Source organism: Nestor notabilis, unplaced genomic scaffold (assembly GCF_000696875.1).
Source record: "Nestor notabilis isolate BGI_N333 unplaced genomic scaffold, ASM69687v1 scaffold7277, whole genome shotgun sequence".
NCBI lineage: Eukaryota > Metazoa > Chordata > Aves > Psittaciformes > Psittacidae > Nestor > Nestor notabilis.
This window is the reverse complement of record NW_009935054.1, coordinates 94,013-111,779: the sequence shown is the minus strand read 5'-3', so window position 1 is coordinate 111,779 and position 17,767 is coordinate 94,013. Positions and strand designations below refer to the sequence as shown.

At 36.0% G+C, this 17,767-nt stretch overlaps 1 protein-coding gene across 1 annotated transcript in view; it reads left to right on the top strand.

The window, feature by feature from the left end:
- The window catches only part of VAV3 (vav 3 guanine nucleotide exchange factor), a gene marked incomplete at its 5' end in the record, with an annotated part of 88,488 nt that extends 80,706 nt beyond the window's left edge, over positions 1 to 7,782 (top strand). The window contains 2 exons of the mRNA XM_010017628.1: positions 5,117 to 5,318; positions 7,019 to 7,782. Coding sequence (XP_010015930.1) covers positions 5,117 to 5,318; positions 7,019 to 7,060 — 244 coding nt within the window. The remainder of the gene's footprint in view (positions 1 to 5,116; positions 5,319 to 7,018) is intronic.
- Positions 7,783 to 17,767: the final 9,985 nt, after the last annotated feature.

Sequence of the window (17,767 nt, the reverse complement as noted above, 5' to 3'; positions counted from 1 at the left end):
CTTTCCCTAAGACCCTTCTTTGTTCTGTGGGTTTTCTTTTGTAACTCCTCCAGACTACAGCTTTGTTCCCCCTTCTTCCACTCCTTTCTGGTCAGGTACTGCTTTACTGCTTTTATATTTCTTCTAAATTTGTTTCTATTGTTTCTGTGTGCAGCAAGAGAGGGAAGGGACGAATCTAATACTTCATTTCTTCTCAGCCTCCAAAAACTGAGTTATTACATGTTATTCTTGGAGTGTAACAAAAATCAAACTCTTAAACTTTTGAAAAGTGTATATTACAATAAGCAGTTTGAATAGGTGTTGCAAAGCTCAGTAGTCACAGCAGATTCAATTAATGATCACTTAAACACAGTGTTAATTTGCTACATAGTTGACATCTATAAGCTATATGTATTTTAATGTATTTGCTCAAATGCACAAACCTGAAAATTTCACTGCTGGTAGACAATTAATATATTCGTCCCATCCCTGCAGCAAACCATACTGCAGCAGCATCTTAGAATGCAATAGCTTTTTTTTTTTTCTTTTTGTAGAAAATGCTTTCTTTAAATTCTGCATTAACACTGTTAACTAATTTTACCCATCTGTTTTCTAAATACTGTTTTCTTTATTCTCATTTAACCATCTTTGGCTTTAATAGATGTAAACATTTTAAGCTAAGAGACTGCCTAAAAATGCGTTAAGTGATAGCAGTGGTAATCTTGATTCGTGCATCAGTATGTCTGTGACTCTCTGCTTCGAAGAGGTGAACTGCACTGCTGGACAATTGAAGAAGAATTTTGCTAGTAGGAAGGTGAATGCCTTTCAGGAGCATATTGAAGGAGCTACTACTGTTGGGAATGCGGCTTTCACTCAGGTTACACTGACATAACTCTGTGTACAGGGGGTGGAGAACTAGATTGTGCAAATTGGGATTGAGGCTGGCTTTTGCACTAGGTAAAGGGAGTTGTGAAGTATGCATGAATGTGGATGTAGTCATAAGATCTGAGTGGGCAGTTTTACACCTGCCCCCATGGAAGTCATCCAAATTATTTAGTGCTCAGAGATGGATTTTTAAGGTTTTCTATGGTTTTTAGAAGGTAAAAGGATGTAGGTAGCAGCTCAGGAGTTGAATGACTAGTGTGCTTACTTGTGCTGAGAGTCTCTCTAATGACCCCTCCCTTGATTCATGCCAGGATTTCGATCTCGATGTCCTACAGTGTTCTCAAATGTTTTGCCCATCAGTTGTTCACTGTTTTGGAGTCTGTTTCTTCCATTTCTATCACCTTACATAGAGATTTTTTTGAGGCTCATACTTTTCTTTCCTTTCAGTAGTCACAACATTGACAGAGAATTCAAGCTTTAAGGCATTCTTCCAGTTGACATATAAAAGGACACGTCTGTAGAAAAGATTAATAGAATGCTGGTTTAGCTGTTTACTCTATGGTCATGACATTCAGTGGAATGTCTGAAGCACTCACCTTATTTGAATTGAAGAACACAAAGGAGTTAAGTTCTGACTCTTGATTGTAGGTAAATACCATGCATTTCTATCCTTTTAGGTGAGGATAGAAGATGACCTATTTCATACAGCTGCACACTACTTAATTGTAAAGTCCATTCTTAGTGAAACTGGTATCTGTTCCATGGTGAAGTGGCCTACAGTAATAGGACAGCAAACAAGACTCAGTATTACTTTAAGCCTATCACACATTGCCATATATTCCCAATATGGATTCAACAAATTTTATTTATATTCCTTTTTACCTGAGAAAAACTGCTTTATCAGAATATTCTGAAGTAACTATTAACAGAAAGTAAGAAGTCAATTCCCTGCATTCACAATAAGCTGTGTAAAGTATTGCTTATACAAGTACAAAATATTAAAGGAAAATGTTGGTTAGTAATTCTTAATTTAAGAATTACCTAAAGGTAAGCTTATTTGCCTGTTTGAATGGGATTTCATTCTAATAGATAGGCTACGTTACTTAATATGTTCTTAGTAAAACCAGGTTTTTTAAAATAGGCAAATAACTTGCTCATGTAACTGAACAAGTACTTATTTCATGATATCAACTACTTTTTTCAGAAGGATCTTCAGAGCTGGCTTAGTTCTGCTGATATGGAATCTGGTAGCACAGGAGAAGGGTTAAGCTGACTACTACGCACTACTGGAGGTGCTGCTCATGCATGTGTAGTAGAATTGAGGTTTGGTTAAACAGTGCAAGTAAATGCACATTACTTCAAGGAGCATGGAAACTAATACACAAGAGCAACCCTTAGGGGATATGGCTGCAGAATTATGAGGAGGCCATACCACAAGGAGAGAGAAAAAACTGCTCACAGCTTTTAAAATGATACATTGACCCTTGTGGAATTTAAGTACAGGCAGAAATGTTGAGCTACACCAGCTTGCTGTGATCACATGGGACCTCTTTTGTTTGCACCCCAGTTCCTTCATCAGTAGTCCAAACTAATAATGAAATTCATTTGCAGCACATCTCTCTGTCAATAAGAAACTTTTCTAACATATTCTAGTGTAAATAGTTCCCTGTCTTTTTTTTTTCTCCTACTGCTTGCAGAAGAAAGGGCTAGGTTAAGCAAAAGTGTATTTTTCTTATTCACACCCGCACTTTTTATTCACCTCCCTGAGATTTCTCAGTCTGTTTCCTGTTAATCCTCTGAGTAACTCCCTCCTAATACACAAGGTTTATTTATTACTGCTTTCTCAACAGTTTCTTTTCTTTTTTTTTTTCCCTCGCCATTTTTTCCCATCTTTAATTTCTCATTCACATTCTCCTGTTGGGCACTTTCTTTACATCAGCTTCTGCTGTTAATCTCATTCTCTCTCTCTCCTTGTTCTCTCTGTAGCTATCCTCTTTCTCTCATTAACTCAGTGTTTGTTTTCTCTCTCATGTGTACACATGTACTTTCCATATGCTGACTGTTGTCCCTCAAGTTTCCTTTATCTTGGGAGAGCTCTGATTGGGAATTCAGGACTGATAGTCTCAACTCAAGTTAGTTTTGTGACTATGTCACCAGAGAAAGATGATTAATATTTTTTCTAAAATTGGGACTGTCATTTTCCTGTATTCCACCACTCATCTGACTTCCTTTTATATATTTCATATCATGATTTCTCTTCATGTCCTTGATTTCTTCTTCTCCTTTCTCCTTTTCTTTTTGGGCTTCACAATTTGAAAAAGAGTTGAAGTCCTCCTTTCCCCCAGATCTGCCCCTATTTCTTTTTCTATCCTAATTTTCCTCAGTATTTTCCCTCTCATTAATCTTCCATGCGTCTCTTCCCTCATTAGTACATTTCTTCTATGTTTTTCCAAATTTGTCATCTTTGTCTCATGTAATCTTCCTTGCCCCTTTATCTCCTTTCTAGAATCGAAAATAATACCCTGCTCCCCAGATTCACTCCTTCCATCCTGTGATGCTTCCCCAAATCTGCCAGTGATATTGCTGCACACCTATAAGTGGTTACTGACCTTGCAATCAATAACTGCTCTTTTTGTTTGCATTGTTATTTTTTGTTTTCTTTCTCCAAAATAATTCCTGCCCTTTTCCCTGTAAAATTGATTACTGTGGTGATGATAAGGTATAGGACATAACATTGGTGTCAGGATCTAAACAAGTAGCATTTACATCTGACTTGCTTAGAGGGGAAAAAAATATGTTTGAACTTTAATACTATGGCACCTAGATTGTCTATGAAACATATAAGCAATAAATGGAGATGTTGGTTCTTTTACGTGGCATCCTGTACATCCTTTCAAGTATCTGATAAGCACAGTTCGCATAAGCAGTCTGATATGTTGGAATAAACATGATATAAAGAGGGCATAATCTCTCTCCAAAGCAGTTTTTAAGGTATTCTATTTTTTGTGATATATCTAATAATATTTTGAATACAGTATTTTTCATTCTAAAATAAATTATTTGTGTTGTCTCTAGAAGATAAAAATATTGGGGTATATAATGATTTTCATACATCCAATACGACTATGGAAAAGCCTCTGTTTCCCTGAAATGTGGGGTCAGAAGAAATCTTAAATACAAACAGAGCTGAAACTGTTAAGATTTTCTAGCTCATTTGCCATGTTTTGTGTTCCTGATTCAAATTAAAGGCAACTAGCTGTGAGCTTTTAGTGTAACATTATTGAAGGCATTCTTAAAACTAAAATCTTGACTGTTCAAGACACAAAGACCTTTACTCCTTAGGTGCCATGCCCACTTGCCTCTCATTGGAAGATTCAAGGATTTCTTCTGCAACTTTGGACATTCTATAGCAGGGTTAAAACCATAATTTAGTGTAAAATTGGTAGTAGGGGATTGTTTTTTTAAATGATCCTTTTTTTTTTTTTTTTTTTCCATGTTTGCATTTAATAACTGTTCACAACTTTTTGAAATGTCTGGCCTTTACGCTGGCAAAATGCTGACATATTGATGAAGCTCAACATTTTTAAGAATTTCAATGCAACTTAGGAAAAAATTTATAAGGATTTTTTTTTTCTTCATGAGAAGTTTTGTAGCTCAGATTCATTGGTGATTTACAGAAGAAACTCCTGAAAAGAGTAGATTTACGTCAGCCACTGTTAATGCAGATTGTAGCAAATGATCCATACAAATTTCTTGTGGAAACTCTTTTACTTTTTTTGCTCATGCTGATGTTAACTTCCAAGTGTAAGTGCATTAATATTTAACTTGGAGTTGTTTTTGAAAGAACAGCACCTTATTCTGTTTGTTTTGCTTCATTAGAGGTTTAAAGTTAAATCAACTGTAAATACTAATAATTTTTTTGGAAAGAAGCTAGTGACCTGTAAAATATGTTGCTGCATGTAACTGGCAGCAAGTTTTATTATGAAGCACAAAAATACAGTAATTGTGAATGTGTTCAGCAATTCTGGGGTGGGAGATTTTACTTACTGTTCATGTAGTTTGATTCTTCTCTAAAAATAAAAAGGACATTAAAAATAAAAATAATATCAATTCCCTTCAACTTTTGCATCATTCACCTATCTTGATCTGTTTAGTGCAGATGCTTTCTTATTTTCATAAAAATAATGCCGGTGTATGTTGTTGCAAAATCATTGTTTTATATTTTACAATACTGCTCTCTACATTATTTTAGTAGCCTTCAATTAACAAACCCTAATAGTATCAACATCTGTTTCATTTCAGTGCTAAGCCCAAAGGTGATAGGCATTGCCATAGCCAGGTATGACTTCTGTGCAAGAGACATGAGAGAACTATCCTTGCTAAAAGGGGATGTTGTGAAAATTTATACCAAGATGAGCGCAAATGGCTGGTGGAGAGGTGAAGTAAACGGAAGGGTAAGGTTGTTTGCTTCTTTTCCTTTGTCTTATTTCTGCCTTCACTGAGTGATTTTGAAAAAAAAAAATAAAAAATAAGGTGTGTTCCTAAATTACAAACCTTCTTTGTATATTTAAATTCACAAGATAGAACATGTTTTCATCCTTGTTTCATACAAGCCAGGCAGAATTCTTGCCAAGCAGCTTTCCCAGCACCTAAATGACCTGGTTATTTAATGTGAACTACCAGGCTGAATACTGGGGCAAGATAATATGGTTGGAATATAACCAAGATTAATAATGCAGCCACAGCTGAACTTTTTTGAACTGTATTGCTTTGTATTTGGGGTCAAAAAGCTCGGGTTTCTGGTGCTGTGGAAGTCTATTTAGCAGTTTAACACAGAAGGATTTCCACACCTTTCTGCCAGACTACAATATATTGGAATCAGCCACCTTTTATAGAGGCTGCTTTTCTGGTCTCCAGCAATGTGGCTTATAAGAAGTGGCATATTTAGCGGGTATTTTCGCTAAGTCACTTCACACTTCACTAAGACTTGTATGGAAGTGAGGTTTCAGTTTTGATTTGTAAAGGCTATATTGTTTCAATCTTAGTACAGATTAGTCAGAAGTATTTGAGGCCACTGTTTCTATGTTTAAAATGCAGAGATGAAGGGTCAAGGAATGCAAGGTGGAAGAAAGAAGATTGGCTGGAAGGGGGAAACTAAAGGTGCAAGTACTGCTGAAGCAGATGTCCAGATGTACTGCTTTATGCAATTTAAAGAGCTTTCTTATATACATGAGCCTGGTTATGATCTTAGAAGTCAATTAGACAAGAAGAAGTAGGGAAGCAGAAGTAGTGGTCATCCCATATATACATCTTAGATGTGAAGAAAACATGTCATTCTAACGCAGCTACCCACATACTAAAGGATGTCCTGTTGTATGCCAGCATTCTTTCTGATAACTTTCACAGACTGGACTTGAGATCATAAACTTGCTTCTGGAGACAATTTGGCAAAGGAGTCTCAACCAAAATTTATGCAGTTGCTCCTTCCACTAGTTCTCTAGGTTTGGTTTTCAGGTCTTTCATGAGTGTTAAATTGACTTAGGTACAAAGAAGCCTGAGTGAAAAACCTAAAGCAAATAGATAAGACAAGAAGAAATACATGACAATGCGTCCCTGTATGTCTCATATAATCCTTATTTGACACATAATTAATTTCAAAATGGAGATAGTATTATAACTTATGAAATATAGAACACTGGACTCTGCCTTCCAGTTTTGTCATATTTAAAACTCCTCTTGGTGGCAATGGAATTTAACTTCAAGTAATGCAATCAAATTACTCACTATTTGCTTTGTAAGAGGTTTCCCTGGACCTGACTGAAGCCTGTTAAATATTTAACTCATTCGAAACCTAGCAGCATACTGCTCCTGGCATTTCTAGATGTCTTTCTGAATGCTTAAGACTTCCAACTTGGGCATATTTTGGGCAGGGGATAGGGGTGTAGGGGTTGTGTGTGTGTTTAGTCTCCAAGTCATCATATCTGCAAGTTATTCAGTTATTTAAGATACTGACCTGTAGCAGGTCAGTCAAGCTTATCTTTGTAATCTTATCCTTGTTTTGCCTAGTTCAGCCTTTTTTTTTTTTTTTTTCTCTTTTTAATTTTTTTTTAAGTGCATCTCATGTATTATTTTGTTCTGCTTTTCTCTTTTTCAGGTGGGCTGGTTTCCATCAACTTATGTAGAAGAGGACGAATGAATTAACTTTCCTCTGCTGACCAGCAATTTCAGGGATTGTAAAATTTAATATCTTCAAAGTATTATTGGTCTTGTTAAGTATTTAAGGAGCAGCATTTTTTGTCTGTCTGAACCTTACAGTCTCAATGTTGGGATTTATACAGAAGTCTGTGCTGACAGATTATTACCTTGCCCAGAGCTGTGCAAGAAACAACCTGCTGGTTTGCCATCACTGGGGATCAGTACAAAGTCCAACCCTTACCTTCCTGCAAGATCTTTGGAAAACAAATTTCTTTATGCTCCTTTTCATTTCACCCTGTACTACACCATAAAATACTAGCTATGGCTGAATATTTAATAAGTCTCTTTTCTTCTAGCTAACATCTGTGATTGTACAAGAAGATGAAGGCTTATTATTCCTTATCACTGCATGCAGAAAACAGAGTTCAGTCATTCCAGTGGGCTATAAAGTATAGTCAATAGACTTGTCTTGAGACATCAAACTACTTTACTTATCACCTTACAAACAGTTTTACACTCACAAAAACAATCTGAAGGAAATATGTAGCAAACATGAGTAATATTAATGCATATATAGTTAGTTGACTGACTACTTTGAGGTCCTGCCTAAATCTTCTACGAATTTGTTTAAAGACAACATCTTAAAAGTATGTAGTGATGTAGTACTGCTTAAAAAAACACCCGCAAAGTGAAAGTGTGGGATCCGTTCTTTGTTATCCCAAGTCCTTTTGTGTGAGTGTTTTTTTTTTTTTCACTTAAGCAGTTGACCATAAAAGTGCAACAGAGGACTTTAAAACTCATGACAAGATGAGTTTTAAACTTTTCATTGTTAACATTAAATATTGTAAACCTATTCTGTAAGAGAATATGCTAATGCAAGATGATGTCACTTCTCAAGAGCAAAACTGTTTCTCTTAACCTCTTGATTGATTCAGATGAACTTTGATGCTTTCAACTGCAAACTGTCTTCTAGTTAGAGAGGAGTTTCTATCACCATCTGTGCTCTTATAAGGTAATGCAAAGGGAACTTGCAGACTTCTTTTTGCCCTTTCCTCTCTTGTACTCTGGGATGTTAACAGCATTTCAATGACTGAGTGGTCTTGTTGTCTTCTTATGAACATTACCAAGGAAAAATATATCTAGGTTAGCTAGCTTGAAACATCAAGCCTTGTATAGTAGTGTCCACTCCTTTGGGAGACAGTGTTTTATTATATTTATGGAGAGTCAGAAGTGCTGTAGTTATAAGCTAAAATAAATGTGGGTGATGTCTTCAGATGTGCAGTTTGGAATGTTTAGATTATGTCTAACCTGAATTGAAAACTTCTGAGAAAATGAAGGTCTTGAATGCATTTTCTTCCTTTGGTAATGTTGACCAATCAAGAAAGCTAATTCATTTTGTCTCACATCCTCTCTTTTGACTTTCCCCATTCTCTTTTCATATAGGCATCTTGCAATTAGCATGCATAGACACTGCACAATTTAACACTGCAGTTTTTCCCACTCTACAAGCAACATAACATCCACTGTTTATCCGCAGAGCGGAATTTGCTAGTACATATTTCAGATTCTTTTTGGCTGTTCCCCATGGTTTTTTGCTTCTTTCTGGCCTCCTTTTGGTCATCAGGAAGAACCAAGCACAGCACAATAATCCCCTTAGTCTCTGCAACCATCTTGTCCATCTGCTACACCTAGCATACACTGCTGAGGGACCAGGTGAAGAGAGGATCTTCTAATTATAAATCCTCCAGTTGTGAGATTCAGCCTTGCAGATGAAACTCTGCTGATGCTCTAACTTTTCAAGGATTTACCTCAAAATTTTGTAAACTGTGATTGTGTTGAGTACATTACTTGATGGGATAATTGAGAGCATTTGTAAATATGTAGATTATGCATAAAACATATTTTGTAAATGATGTGTACAGCAGTGTAGACTAGAGTATACTGTCTTTGATCATGTTTTGCCATGCAGTTTTATTGTCTCTAGTGAGCTTGACCCTAATTTCCTTAAGTAGACAAAGTTGCTTCTTTCACAGTTTTGCCTGCTCAAGGAGTAGAGGAATAGGCTCTAGGTCTGTGAAGTGTTAAGTGCTTTGCTGTTGTATAGTTCTGGAAAGAGGCAGTTTAATTGAATATGAGTTGAGAAATCAGTCATTTTCAACAGCTTGGTTTTAGAATAATTTTGAGTAGTGTCTCCATCATAAAGTTGCTGTAAAGCTTTTAAGCAATTCCAGAGTCCAGTAATCAGCCTTTAAAAAGAATGAAAGCCATAGCTAAACTTATTTTCTGGCATAAATCTACACATCATTGTCTGTGTTTAATGCCCTGTATTGATTGAGTTAATGCTGCATCTTTAACTATATTTTGAGTACCAAAGACTTCCTAAATATTCTGGAGTGTCTCTTTCATGTGCTACTTTTGCTTGTATGGAGGTTTTGTTGTCATGCAATAATGGAATTACAATACTTTAATTTGTAGTATTTTGTAAATATGTTAAATATAATAAACTGGCTAATTTTTTGTTTAATGATGTGTCAAAATGCGTAGTTGGCTAGTATGAAGTTTGTGCTTCATTTGTCTAACCACCTCATTGTGAGCAGATGTTGACAATATTCAGTTTTGATTTCCCAGCATTTGATAACCCTTGTTTAGCTGTAAAACTAAGCTGTCAATATAAATGGAATGGCATAGCTTTCCTTGAGAGCTTTCTATTGTTGGGATAACTTGCCTTCTGCCACATCCAGGAAGGTGGTGAGGATTTTTGTTTGGGTTTTGTTTAGTTGTTTGTTTGTTTGGGGGTTTTTGTTTTGTTTTGTGTGGGGATTTTTGTTTGTTTTGTTTGTTTTGTTTGTGTTTTTTGGGTTTGTTTTGGTCTTTGGTTTTGTTTTGTTTTGGTGGTTTTGTTTTGTTGGTTTTGTTTTTTTTTGTTTTTTGTTTTCTATCTATAGAGAACATTGTGGAATCAGTCATTCTATTGATTTTTGTCTGTCAAAGATGATACTTGTTTTTTAATATAAAAGTTATTCTTAAATTTCCTTTTATGTGTCATGTTTCATAGCAATGTCCTTTCTCTTCCACATTCTGCTTTCTTCCTCTGTCATATGTGAATTAACTTACAAATTTAGGCTGAATTGAGCTCAAACCTGAAAATATAATCCGTGTCTAATTTCTTGGGCTACTTGATAATCTTTTCATGGTGCAACCCAGTCATGCGTTTTTAACAATATTTCATTTTTAATATGTTTATAAAAATATTTCTGAACAGGTGAATTAATTCAGCAAGGTCAGTGATGATACAATTGCAATATTCTTTCATTATTTTTTCTATTTTTTGTTCATTCTATATTTTCAGTAGCAGAGATAGTCTTGTGGAACTGTTCTTCTAACAGATAATTATTAAATTTAATGAGGCATTTACACATCTCTACAGATGTAAGGCATAATTTTCCTGTCACCCATGAACATATCACATAACTAAGTCACACCTAATGCAAGATGCAAAAGTGTTTCTCAATTGTCTTGTTAATAATATCATACTCTGTCACAAATGTTCTCCTTCCCCTTACATATGAGAAGAGATGTGTGTCCTCTGAGGGGTGAGAAATTGAAAAAGCACTGTAATTAGGGCATAAGAACCGCTTGTGACTATGTTCTGAACAATCTTTTCAGTTGTAAGAGTTGGAAGCTTATTTGAAAATCTCAGTGTGAAGAAAAAAAATAAATCTAAGTTGAACATCGAACATTATACCAACAAGGCTACCTTTCTCCTTTGCCTCACAGACAAATTCTAGGTGCTCTACAAAGGAGAAGAAAAGGTCAATTTTCGAGGTTTTAGCAGTTCATAAAGGTGAGAGAGGTGCTGTCTAGAAAAAAACGGGGCTTGTTTAAACAAAATACTCAGCCTCAGACCCAGGTTTTGTTCTGTTGACTTTGATGTTCAGTGCAAAAATGTTTCTATTTCCTGATCAATATTGCAACACTTCAGAAAAAGAGCTGCAGTGGCAGATATAATTTATGCACCAGCACTGTCATACAGTTTCACCAACTGTATTGACACAACAGTAAATTAACTCTTGTCTCTTTGCTACAAACCGGGCTGCTGAGAGCCTTATATCAGTTTTATCTGATATTCAAGTTGTTCTGTTCTGAAAGCACTGCTTATTCCATATGAGTGACAGATGAAGCACTCCCTCATCCCCATTTTATTGCTGAGCATGACATTATATAATGCGGAGTATCTTTTTGGTCAGCCTGGGTCTTATACCTGGTGGTGTGCCCTCCCAACTTCTATTCCCTAGGGGGGCAGAGCACAGAGTAAGAAACAGAGAAGGCTGAAACGTCAGCATGTTGTCTGCATGTTTTTTGTCACAGATGTAAACCACAGCAGTGTAAGAACTGGTATGAAAGAAGTTTAACACCATCCTGACCAGCCCTAGTACAGCAGTCATAAAGGTAAAATGACAGGCAGAAATGCTGTGTGTGTATGTAATGCACGGTGCTTTAGCAAGCCGCAGCAGTATCTGTTCTCATCAAATTCAGGTAGAGTCATCGCTGGCATACAACTGTGATTCTTGGAATGTGTTCATTTAAGAAAAAGAAGTTAATACATTCTCTAGCCTTTCTTGAAGCGTGCATTGCAATTTTAACTCTTACCTATATGTCCGCTATATGGGAGAATGTAGTTTTGAGTAATTTAACTTTATAAAGCTGTGAGATGAGGTGTTAATCATACCTGCTTTTTCACAAAATCCTGAAATGTATGATGCATGTATAATTATCTCATAGAAATATAGAAAGGTTTAAGCATCAGAAATTGACTGCAGAAGGGTGATTCATTGCATTATCTTAGCAACTTCCTTTTCAAGAACAAAGAGCTGTTTGTTTTTATAGCAAATGAGATTTGGTCTTCTAATTTAGTTTCATAATTCCTGATCTGCTGTAGTATATTCTGTCCATTCATTATAAGGATCTCTGCTGCTTACATGACTGTGAAGTTAGATTTTATTTAACAAGCCTCCTGAAATGTTTGAGTTATTGCTGACTTTTTCTGGGTTACAATGTTTTAGCTGGTAAAGGGCTTTTCAGAAAATACCTGAGTCAATTTTAAAATGTTTCAATCTGACCTTAAGTAAACTCACGGTTACAAGAAATGGCAGGTTTGGAGGTGGCTGTTTGCCAAGGGCATGAGTCTGGTTTGCTTCCTTCAGAACTGGGTTGGTTTTGGTTTTTTTTTTTTTGTATTAATAGCATGATATGTGGCTTTAGATAGAACAGAAATAGAGAAGATCAGAGAAGTAGTAAAATGTTGATACCATACCATACGTGTTAGAAAAAAACTGGTGTGTGATATCTTTTCTAACTGATAACCCAAAATATTAAATGTCTACTGGTAGCATTGGATTGGCAACAGAATTTCTCCAATGCTTCTGTATGGGAAGACTTTGCTAACGCAGTAGAGGGATCAAGGACCCTTGGACTTGGTCCCAGTCTTACTAGATAACTCTATAAATCTGTCTTCAGTTAGTTGTATTTTTCCCCCAAAGCAATTAAAAGGTTTCCTCAGGAGATGCAATATTGTTTCTAGGATTAGAATTATTACTCATGAGTAAGCCTAACAGAAATATGTATTACCGAAGGAACCTTTTTCTCTGGTAGTTTTACAGTCAGTGTCCCTGTAGATTGTAAGCTATTATTAATGTGAATGTGTCAGGAGTTAAGTTACTGGGTAATGTACAAATACGTTTCATATCTCTTCTCCCAGATATATATATATGTGTGTATATATATATATATATGTTAATCCTGACTTTGTTTTCCCTTCCTTTTCTTGTCAGGTGCTACTTTGTCGGTATCTCAGGCACTGGCACTGGTTAGTTAAATACAGTGTGAATGCAGTGGCCTGGGAGCTTTTTCTATTTGCTTCCATGCTGCTTAAGTAGATTCAGAATGGCTGTAAGGATGATATAGAAAAAGTTTTGATTTAATGCAGGAGGGAGGAATACCTACCTCCAGAGGATTTTGTAGGCCAGTTTTACTCTCTCGATTTGATGCATCTCTGAATACAGCTTCATTAAACTTGGACTGCCTTGTGTTTGTGATAGATGAAAGATTAAATTCCCTGCAACTTTGTGCTCTGTGATATTTTGGGTGTGACTCTTCAGTGTTGTCTGAGTGTTTTGGCTGAAAGAACACTTGAATGTACTACACGGTGACAGGGAGGCTTGTTTTCATTCATTCCCTCCCCCCCAAAATCATAAAGACTGTTATAAAATTCCACTAAGGTGTGGTACAACTCAACATACCTAACCCAGTAAGTATATAAGTGATCAGGAATATCAATATTGAGTGAAGAAAAATATGGGCAAATCTATAAAAGCAATCATGCCTAATTTTTATTTTGGTAATGTGAATTTTTATTGTTGAAGTAAGGATGGAACGGGACTTTCATTATCCATTATATCAGCTGCTGCATTCCTAAGAACAATTCCAAGTTAAGTACACAATAGCAGGTCTTCTATTCAGTTTTTATTTTAAAAAGAGAGATCTACTGTTTCTACAGTTGTGTAGCAACATAAGCATATCCAGTTGGATTGGGTAAAAAATATGAATTAAAAGATTAAAAGGCAGTTTGTTCTCCAAATCAGTATGTCACTGTGACTTTTTCCAGATACTAAGTTGTGGAAAATCAAGGCTCAGCAACCTGAACAAAATCAAGATACAGCTTTTCAGTGTTCGCAGCTTTGATTCACACTTTGGGGAAACATACCTTTTGTTCTACATTCTCCTGAACATGGATGGGAACGCAGGCTTCATCTTCCTGGCACCAGAGGTTGATTACAGTTGTTCAGAGCTCCTTCTGATTTACACCATAAGACCAGATGCCCAAAATCCTTTTTATTTTATGTCTTATGGGTATGCTAGTAAAAACGCAAATATAGAAAAGATTTCTACAGAAAATATATCTGATCACATTATTTCTTTTGCCTACTACCCCAAAGAGGTATATGGCTTTAGAATAAACAACCTTACAAAATCAATGATTCCCTGCTTGCACATTCTGCACTTGCAAATCTCTGAGGGTCTCAGCCTGTCTCTAGGGAGTTATACTGTGCTCAGTGATGTCTGTTTCAAATATGACCTTCTGCCCAGAAAGATTCTTGACAAACACTACTTATTCTTGTCTAGAAGATATACTTAAGGTATTTTCAGGTGATGTCATGCAAGCATGGGTTGCAAGTGGGTTGGAGGATAGGATTTTAACTCACTCAGATACTTATAAATTGGTAATTTAGAAAACAGGGAATAAATAAGAATATCTATGAAATTACGTTTACAGGTGGAAAAATTGCCAACACCAGTTAAGACTAAGGCTAAGCAGCAGAACTGTATTAAAGGACTGAAGGAGAAAAGTAAAAGCAAATCATGGACAGAACATAAGTTAACAGGATTTTACTGTGGAGAAGGTAAATACTGTCTTGGTGTACAGTAATGGGAATGCGATCTATAATGTGAAGTAATCAGTTTGTTAATTTCTGGTAAGGCTTCAGCTGAAAACCTTTGTCCAGCTTTGGGCACTAAATTTAGTATAAGATATAGTCTCATTGAAAATACTCTTGAAGAGACTAACAAAGAAGCATGAAGAAACTGGAGTTGTCTGAACTGAAATACAGCTCAGGCTAAGGGGGGTGGTGGTAATCGTGTCCAAATAAATGAAAGGTTTTATGTAACTTTAAAAGAGACTGAACTGTTCTCTATAGTCAGTGTAAATAATACCAGAAAAAAAAAAAAAAAAAAAAAAGGCTTGAACTGCATCAAGATTCAGTTTTTAGGGAAGCTTTCTGGATATCAAGCTACCTAGACACAAAGTTATCTGGGGAAATTGTGGAATCTCCAACATTGGACATTTTTAATATATGGATAACAAAAGGTATGTCAAGGATAGTTTATATACAGGTAAAGGTTCCCAAGATACATACCACATGTTCTTTTGCAGCTCCTGCCATGCTACATTTCTGTAATTGCCTTTCAGCTGTGCACCACTTCAACCAACTGCTGGTGTTTGCCAAAATCCCATAGAAATGTTATACCCATGTGAAGAGGAAAAGATACAGGAAAAGTAATAAGGTGAACATCCAACACAGAGCTAGCAGGTTGCTAAATATGCAAAGAGTTTGAATGTTTATGAATTAAAACAGTTTCTTCGGGAGATGCAGTTGGCTCATACTTAGCTTGCAGTAGTCTAAAAATGGTGTAAAACCACAGTCTTAAGAGGTGGTTCACAATGGGAAGCATGTGCTAAACAGCATTATTGCAGTTTCTAAGTTTATTTTTGATGAAACATATTGGTGCTGCAGCAGATGCAGTGTTGTCAAAATCAAAATTTTACTTGAATACACATTGATTTCAGAGAAGGTTGACGAGGAAGGCAGCTCAGGTACCATGTCTTTCTACTTGGTTCCAAACAGATGGCGAACGAAAGATCTGAGAGAGATGACATTGCTTCAAGCATCCTTCCCTGAAGTCATCAGAAACTACATTTTTATAAAACATACCCGGTTCATTTAGTTCTCATCCAGAATTTGCGAAAGTACAATAATATGAAATTTCTCCATAAAAGAGAGTGGCAAACAAACTATCAGCTTGACTGCAATTTCTTAAAATGTCAAATGATTGAATACAAGTGCTAAGATTAATTTTACCTGTTGTCAGAATGCATCTTTTTCTTGTTTGACTTTTTTCTAGATGAATAACATATAACATTGTTAGCTTTCGGCATGGCATCCTTTCTCTCTGTTCTAATTGTGTATAAAGAGATGCAAAGTTTTCTCTTATGCAGAGCTGAATTTAGTCTCAATTTTTGGATTGTCATGAATATGTTGTACTTATCAATGAAATAACAAGCACAGAAAACAGCTGTAGCCCAGATAAAAAGCATCAAGTCTGTAAAACTGATAAAGAGGTATTTTCTCTTTCTGGCTGTTCATCAGGAATGCACTGTGAAATGTTTTATTTGAATGTCACTGCACGAGCAGTTCTAATTACTCATAGAATTCATCAAACCATTTAGTAGTGTAGCGACATTAAGTAATAATTAATAGACCGTGTGATGCGTGGCTGCATGAAGCGACAATGATTAACCTGTGACATAACAGAATGTGCCTGGAGAACAACTGGCATGAGATGTGACGTGTTTGTTCTTCCCTGTGTCATTGGAGTTTGGCCTGTCTGCACTTGCGAAATTAAACTGGATTCAAAATCCAGAACCTGTTAACAAGATTGGTGTTTGGAGCCTGTACTGATGTGGTTCACTACACATCAGCCTGAGCTTTGCATGGTGTTTCAACCTCTTGTCATTTTGGCTACTTATTTTGGAGCTGATATTAATGGGTCCTTGTGTGGTTCCACCCTGCCTTCAGAGAGTTGGCAAAAGTCAGGATTTCCTATAGTAATCTACTTTTTTAAATTCTAAAAACTATATTATCTGGATACTGAAGTTACAGCTGTATCTGTTTGATAAGATTGCATTATGTAGCATGCATTAGTATATGCATACAGAATATTCTTCGCAGTCTGTGTAATTAGAGGGTATTTAGAATCTTGCTACTTTTGGGGAAAAAAATTAGGTATTTTATTAGAGCAGCCAGTGTACTTACAAAGAGATAAAAATTTTTCCATTTTTCAGACCAGGAATCAGTTTTCTTTCCAGAGATTGAGGTTCCTGGTGAATACCTTGTTGAAAACCCCCACGCTTTTAATGTAATTTGCAGGCCTCTTCTCTGCCTGTATATTGCTTCGCTGGTTTCCTACACTTTTTTGTTTCCTTTCTTCCTCTCCTTCTCCTCTAATGACATGAACAAAAGAATTCTTCAGTCAACCCCTCTTACTATACTTACCAGTGAGAGAAACATTAAAAGTTTGGTGGTTTACAGTCAGAAAAATGCTTAGTAGAGCATTAACTTCAACTTGTTGAAGTATACATATCCAAGTAGCTTGGAACACTTTCCATTACAGTAACACAGGTGTATTTATATAAAATATTAGAAACCCTATGGAATAGAGGTAGCAGCAAAATCAGTGGCAAAACACAGACTTGATCAAGTATAATCAACATTTCCTCTTTATTTGAAAGTGAACATTTCTTGTAGATACTGCATATATATATATATATTTTAACATTCTATGTTGAATGTTTTGATAAGAATAGAATCCAAAATAGAATTGCTGTGTCACCTACTCAGCTATGGCATTTTCTTAGGTAAGAGTCTATAATACACTCTGTGTTTGACTTGATTTTAACAACATTCTGTCAAGTAATAGAACTTTCCAGAGATTTTATATGACTTCAAAATATTTTGTACAGTTGTTCTAGTTAAGTGATCTGTTGTGATTGTGCAACAACATAGCTCATTATAAGGAGGGGAAAGACTCTAAACTGAAATATCCTTTAAATGATCTGGTTACTTTTCAAGATCATAATTCACTTTTTCACTTCCTTGTATAACACTAGAATCATATTTTCTTTTAAGCTTCTAAGATGAAACCCATGTCTGAAGCACAGACCATGAGGGATGTAGAATATAACCAACAACCTCAGAAGCAGCTCAAGCTCGACCAGATAAGTTTAGTTGTAACTGCAGACGCTTCATTTGCAAAAGGACACAGACTGGTACAAACTGAAGGCATATGGATCAGTCATGATGCATGTTCTTGA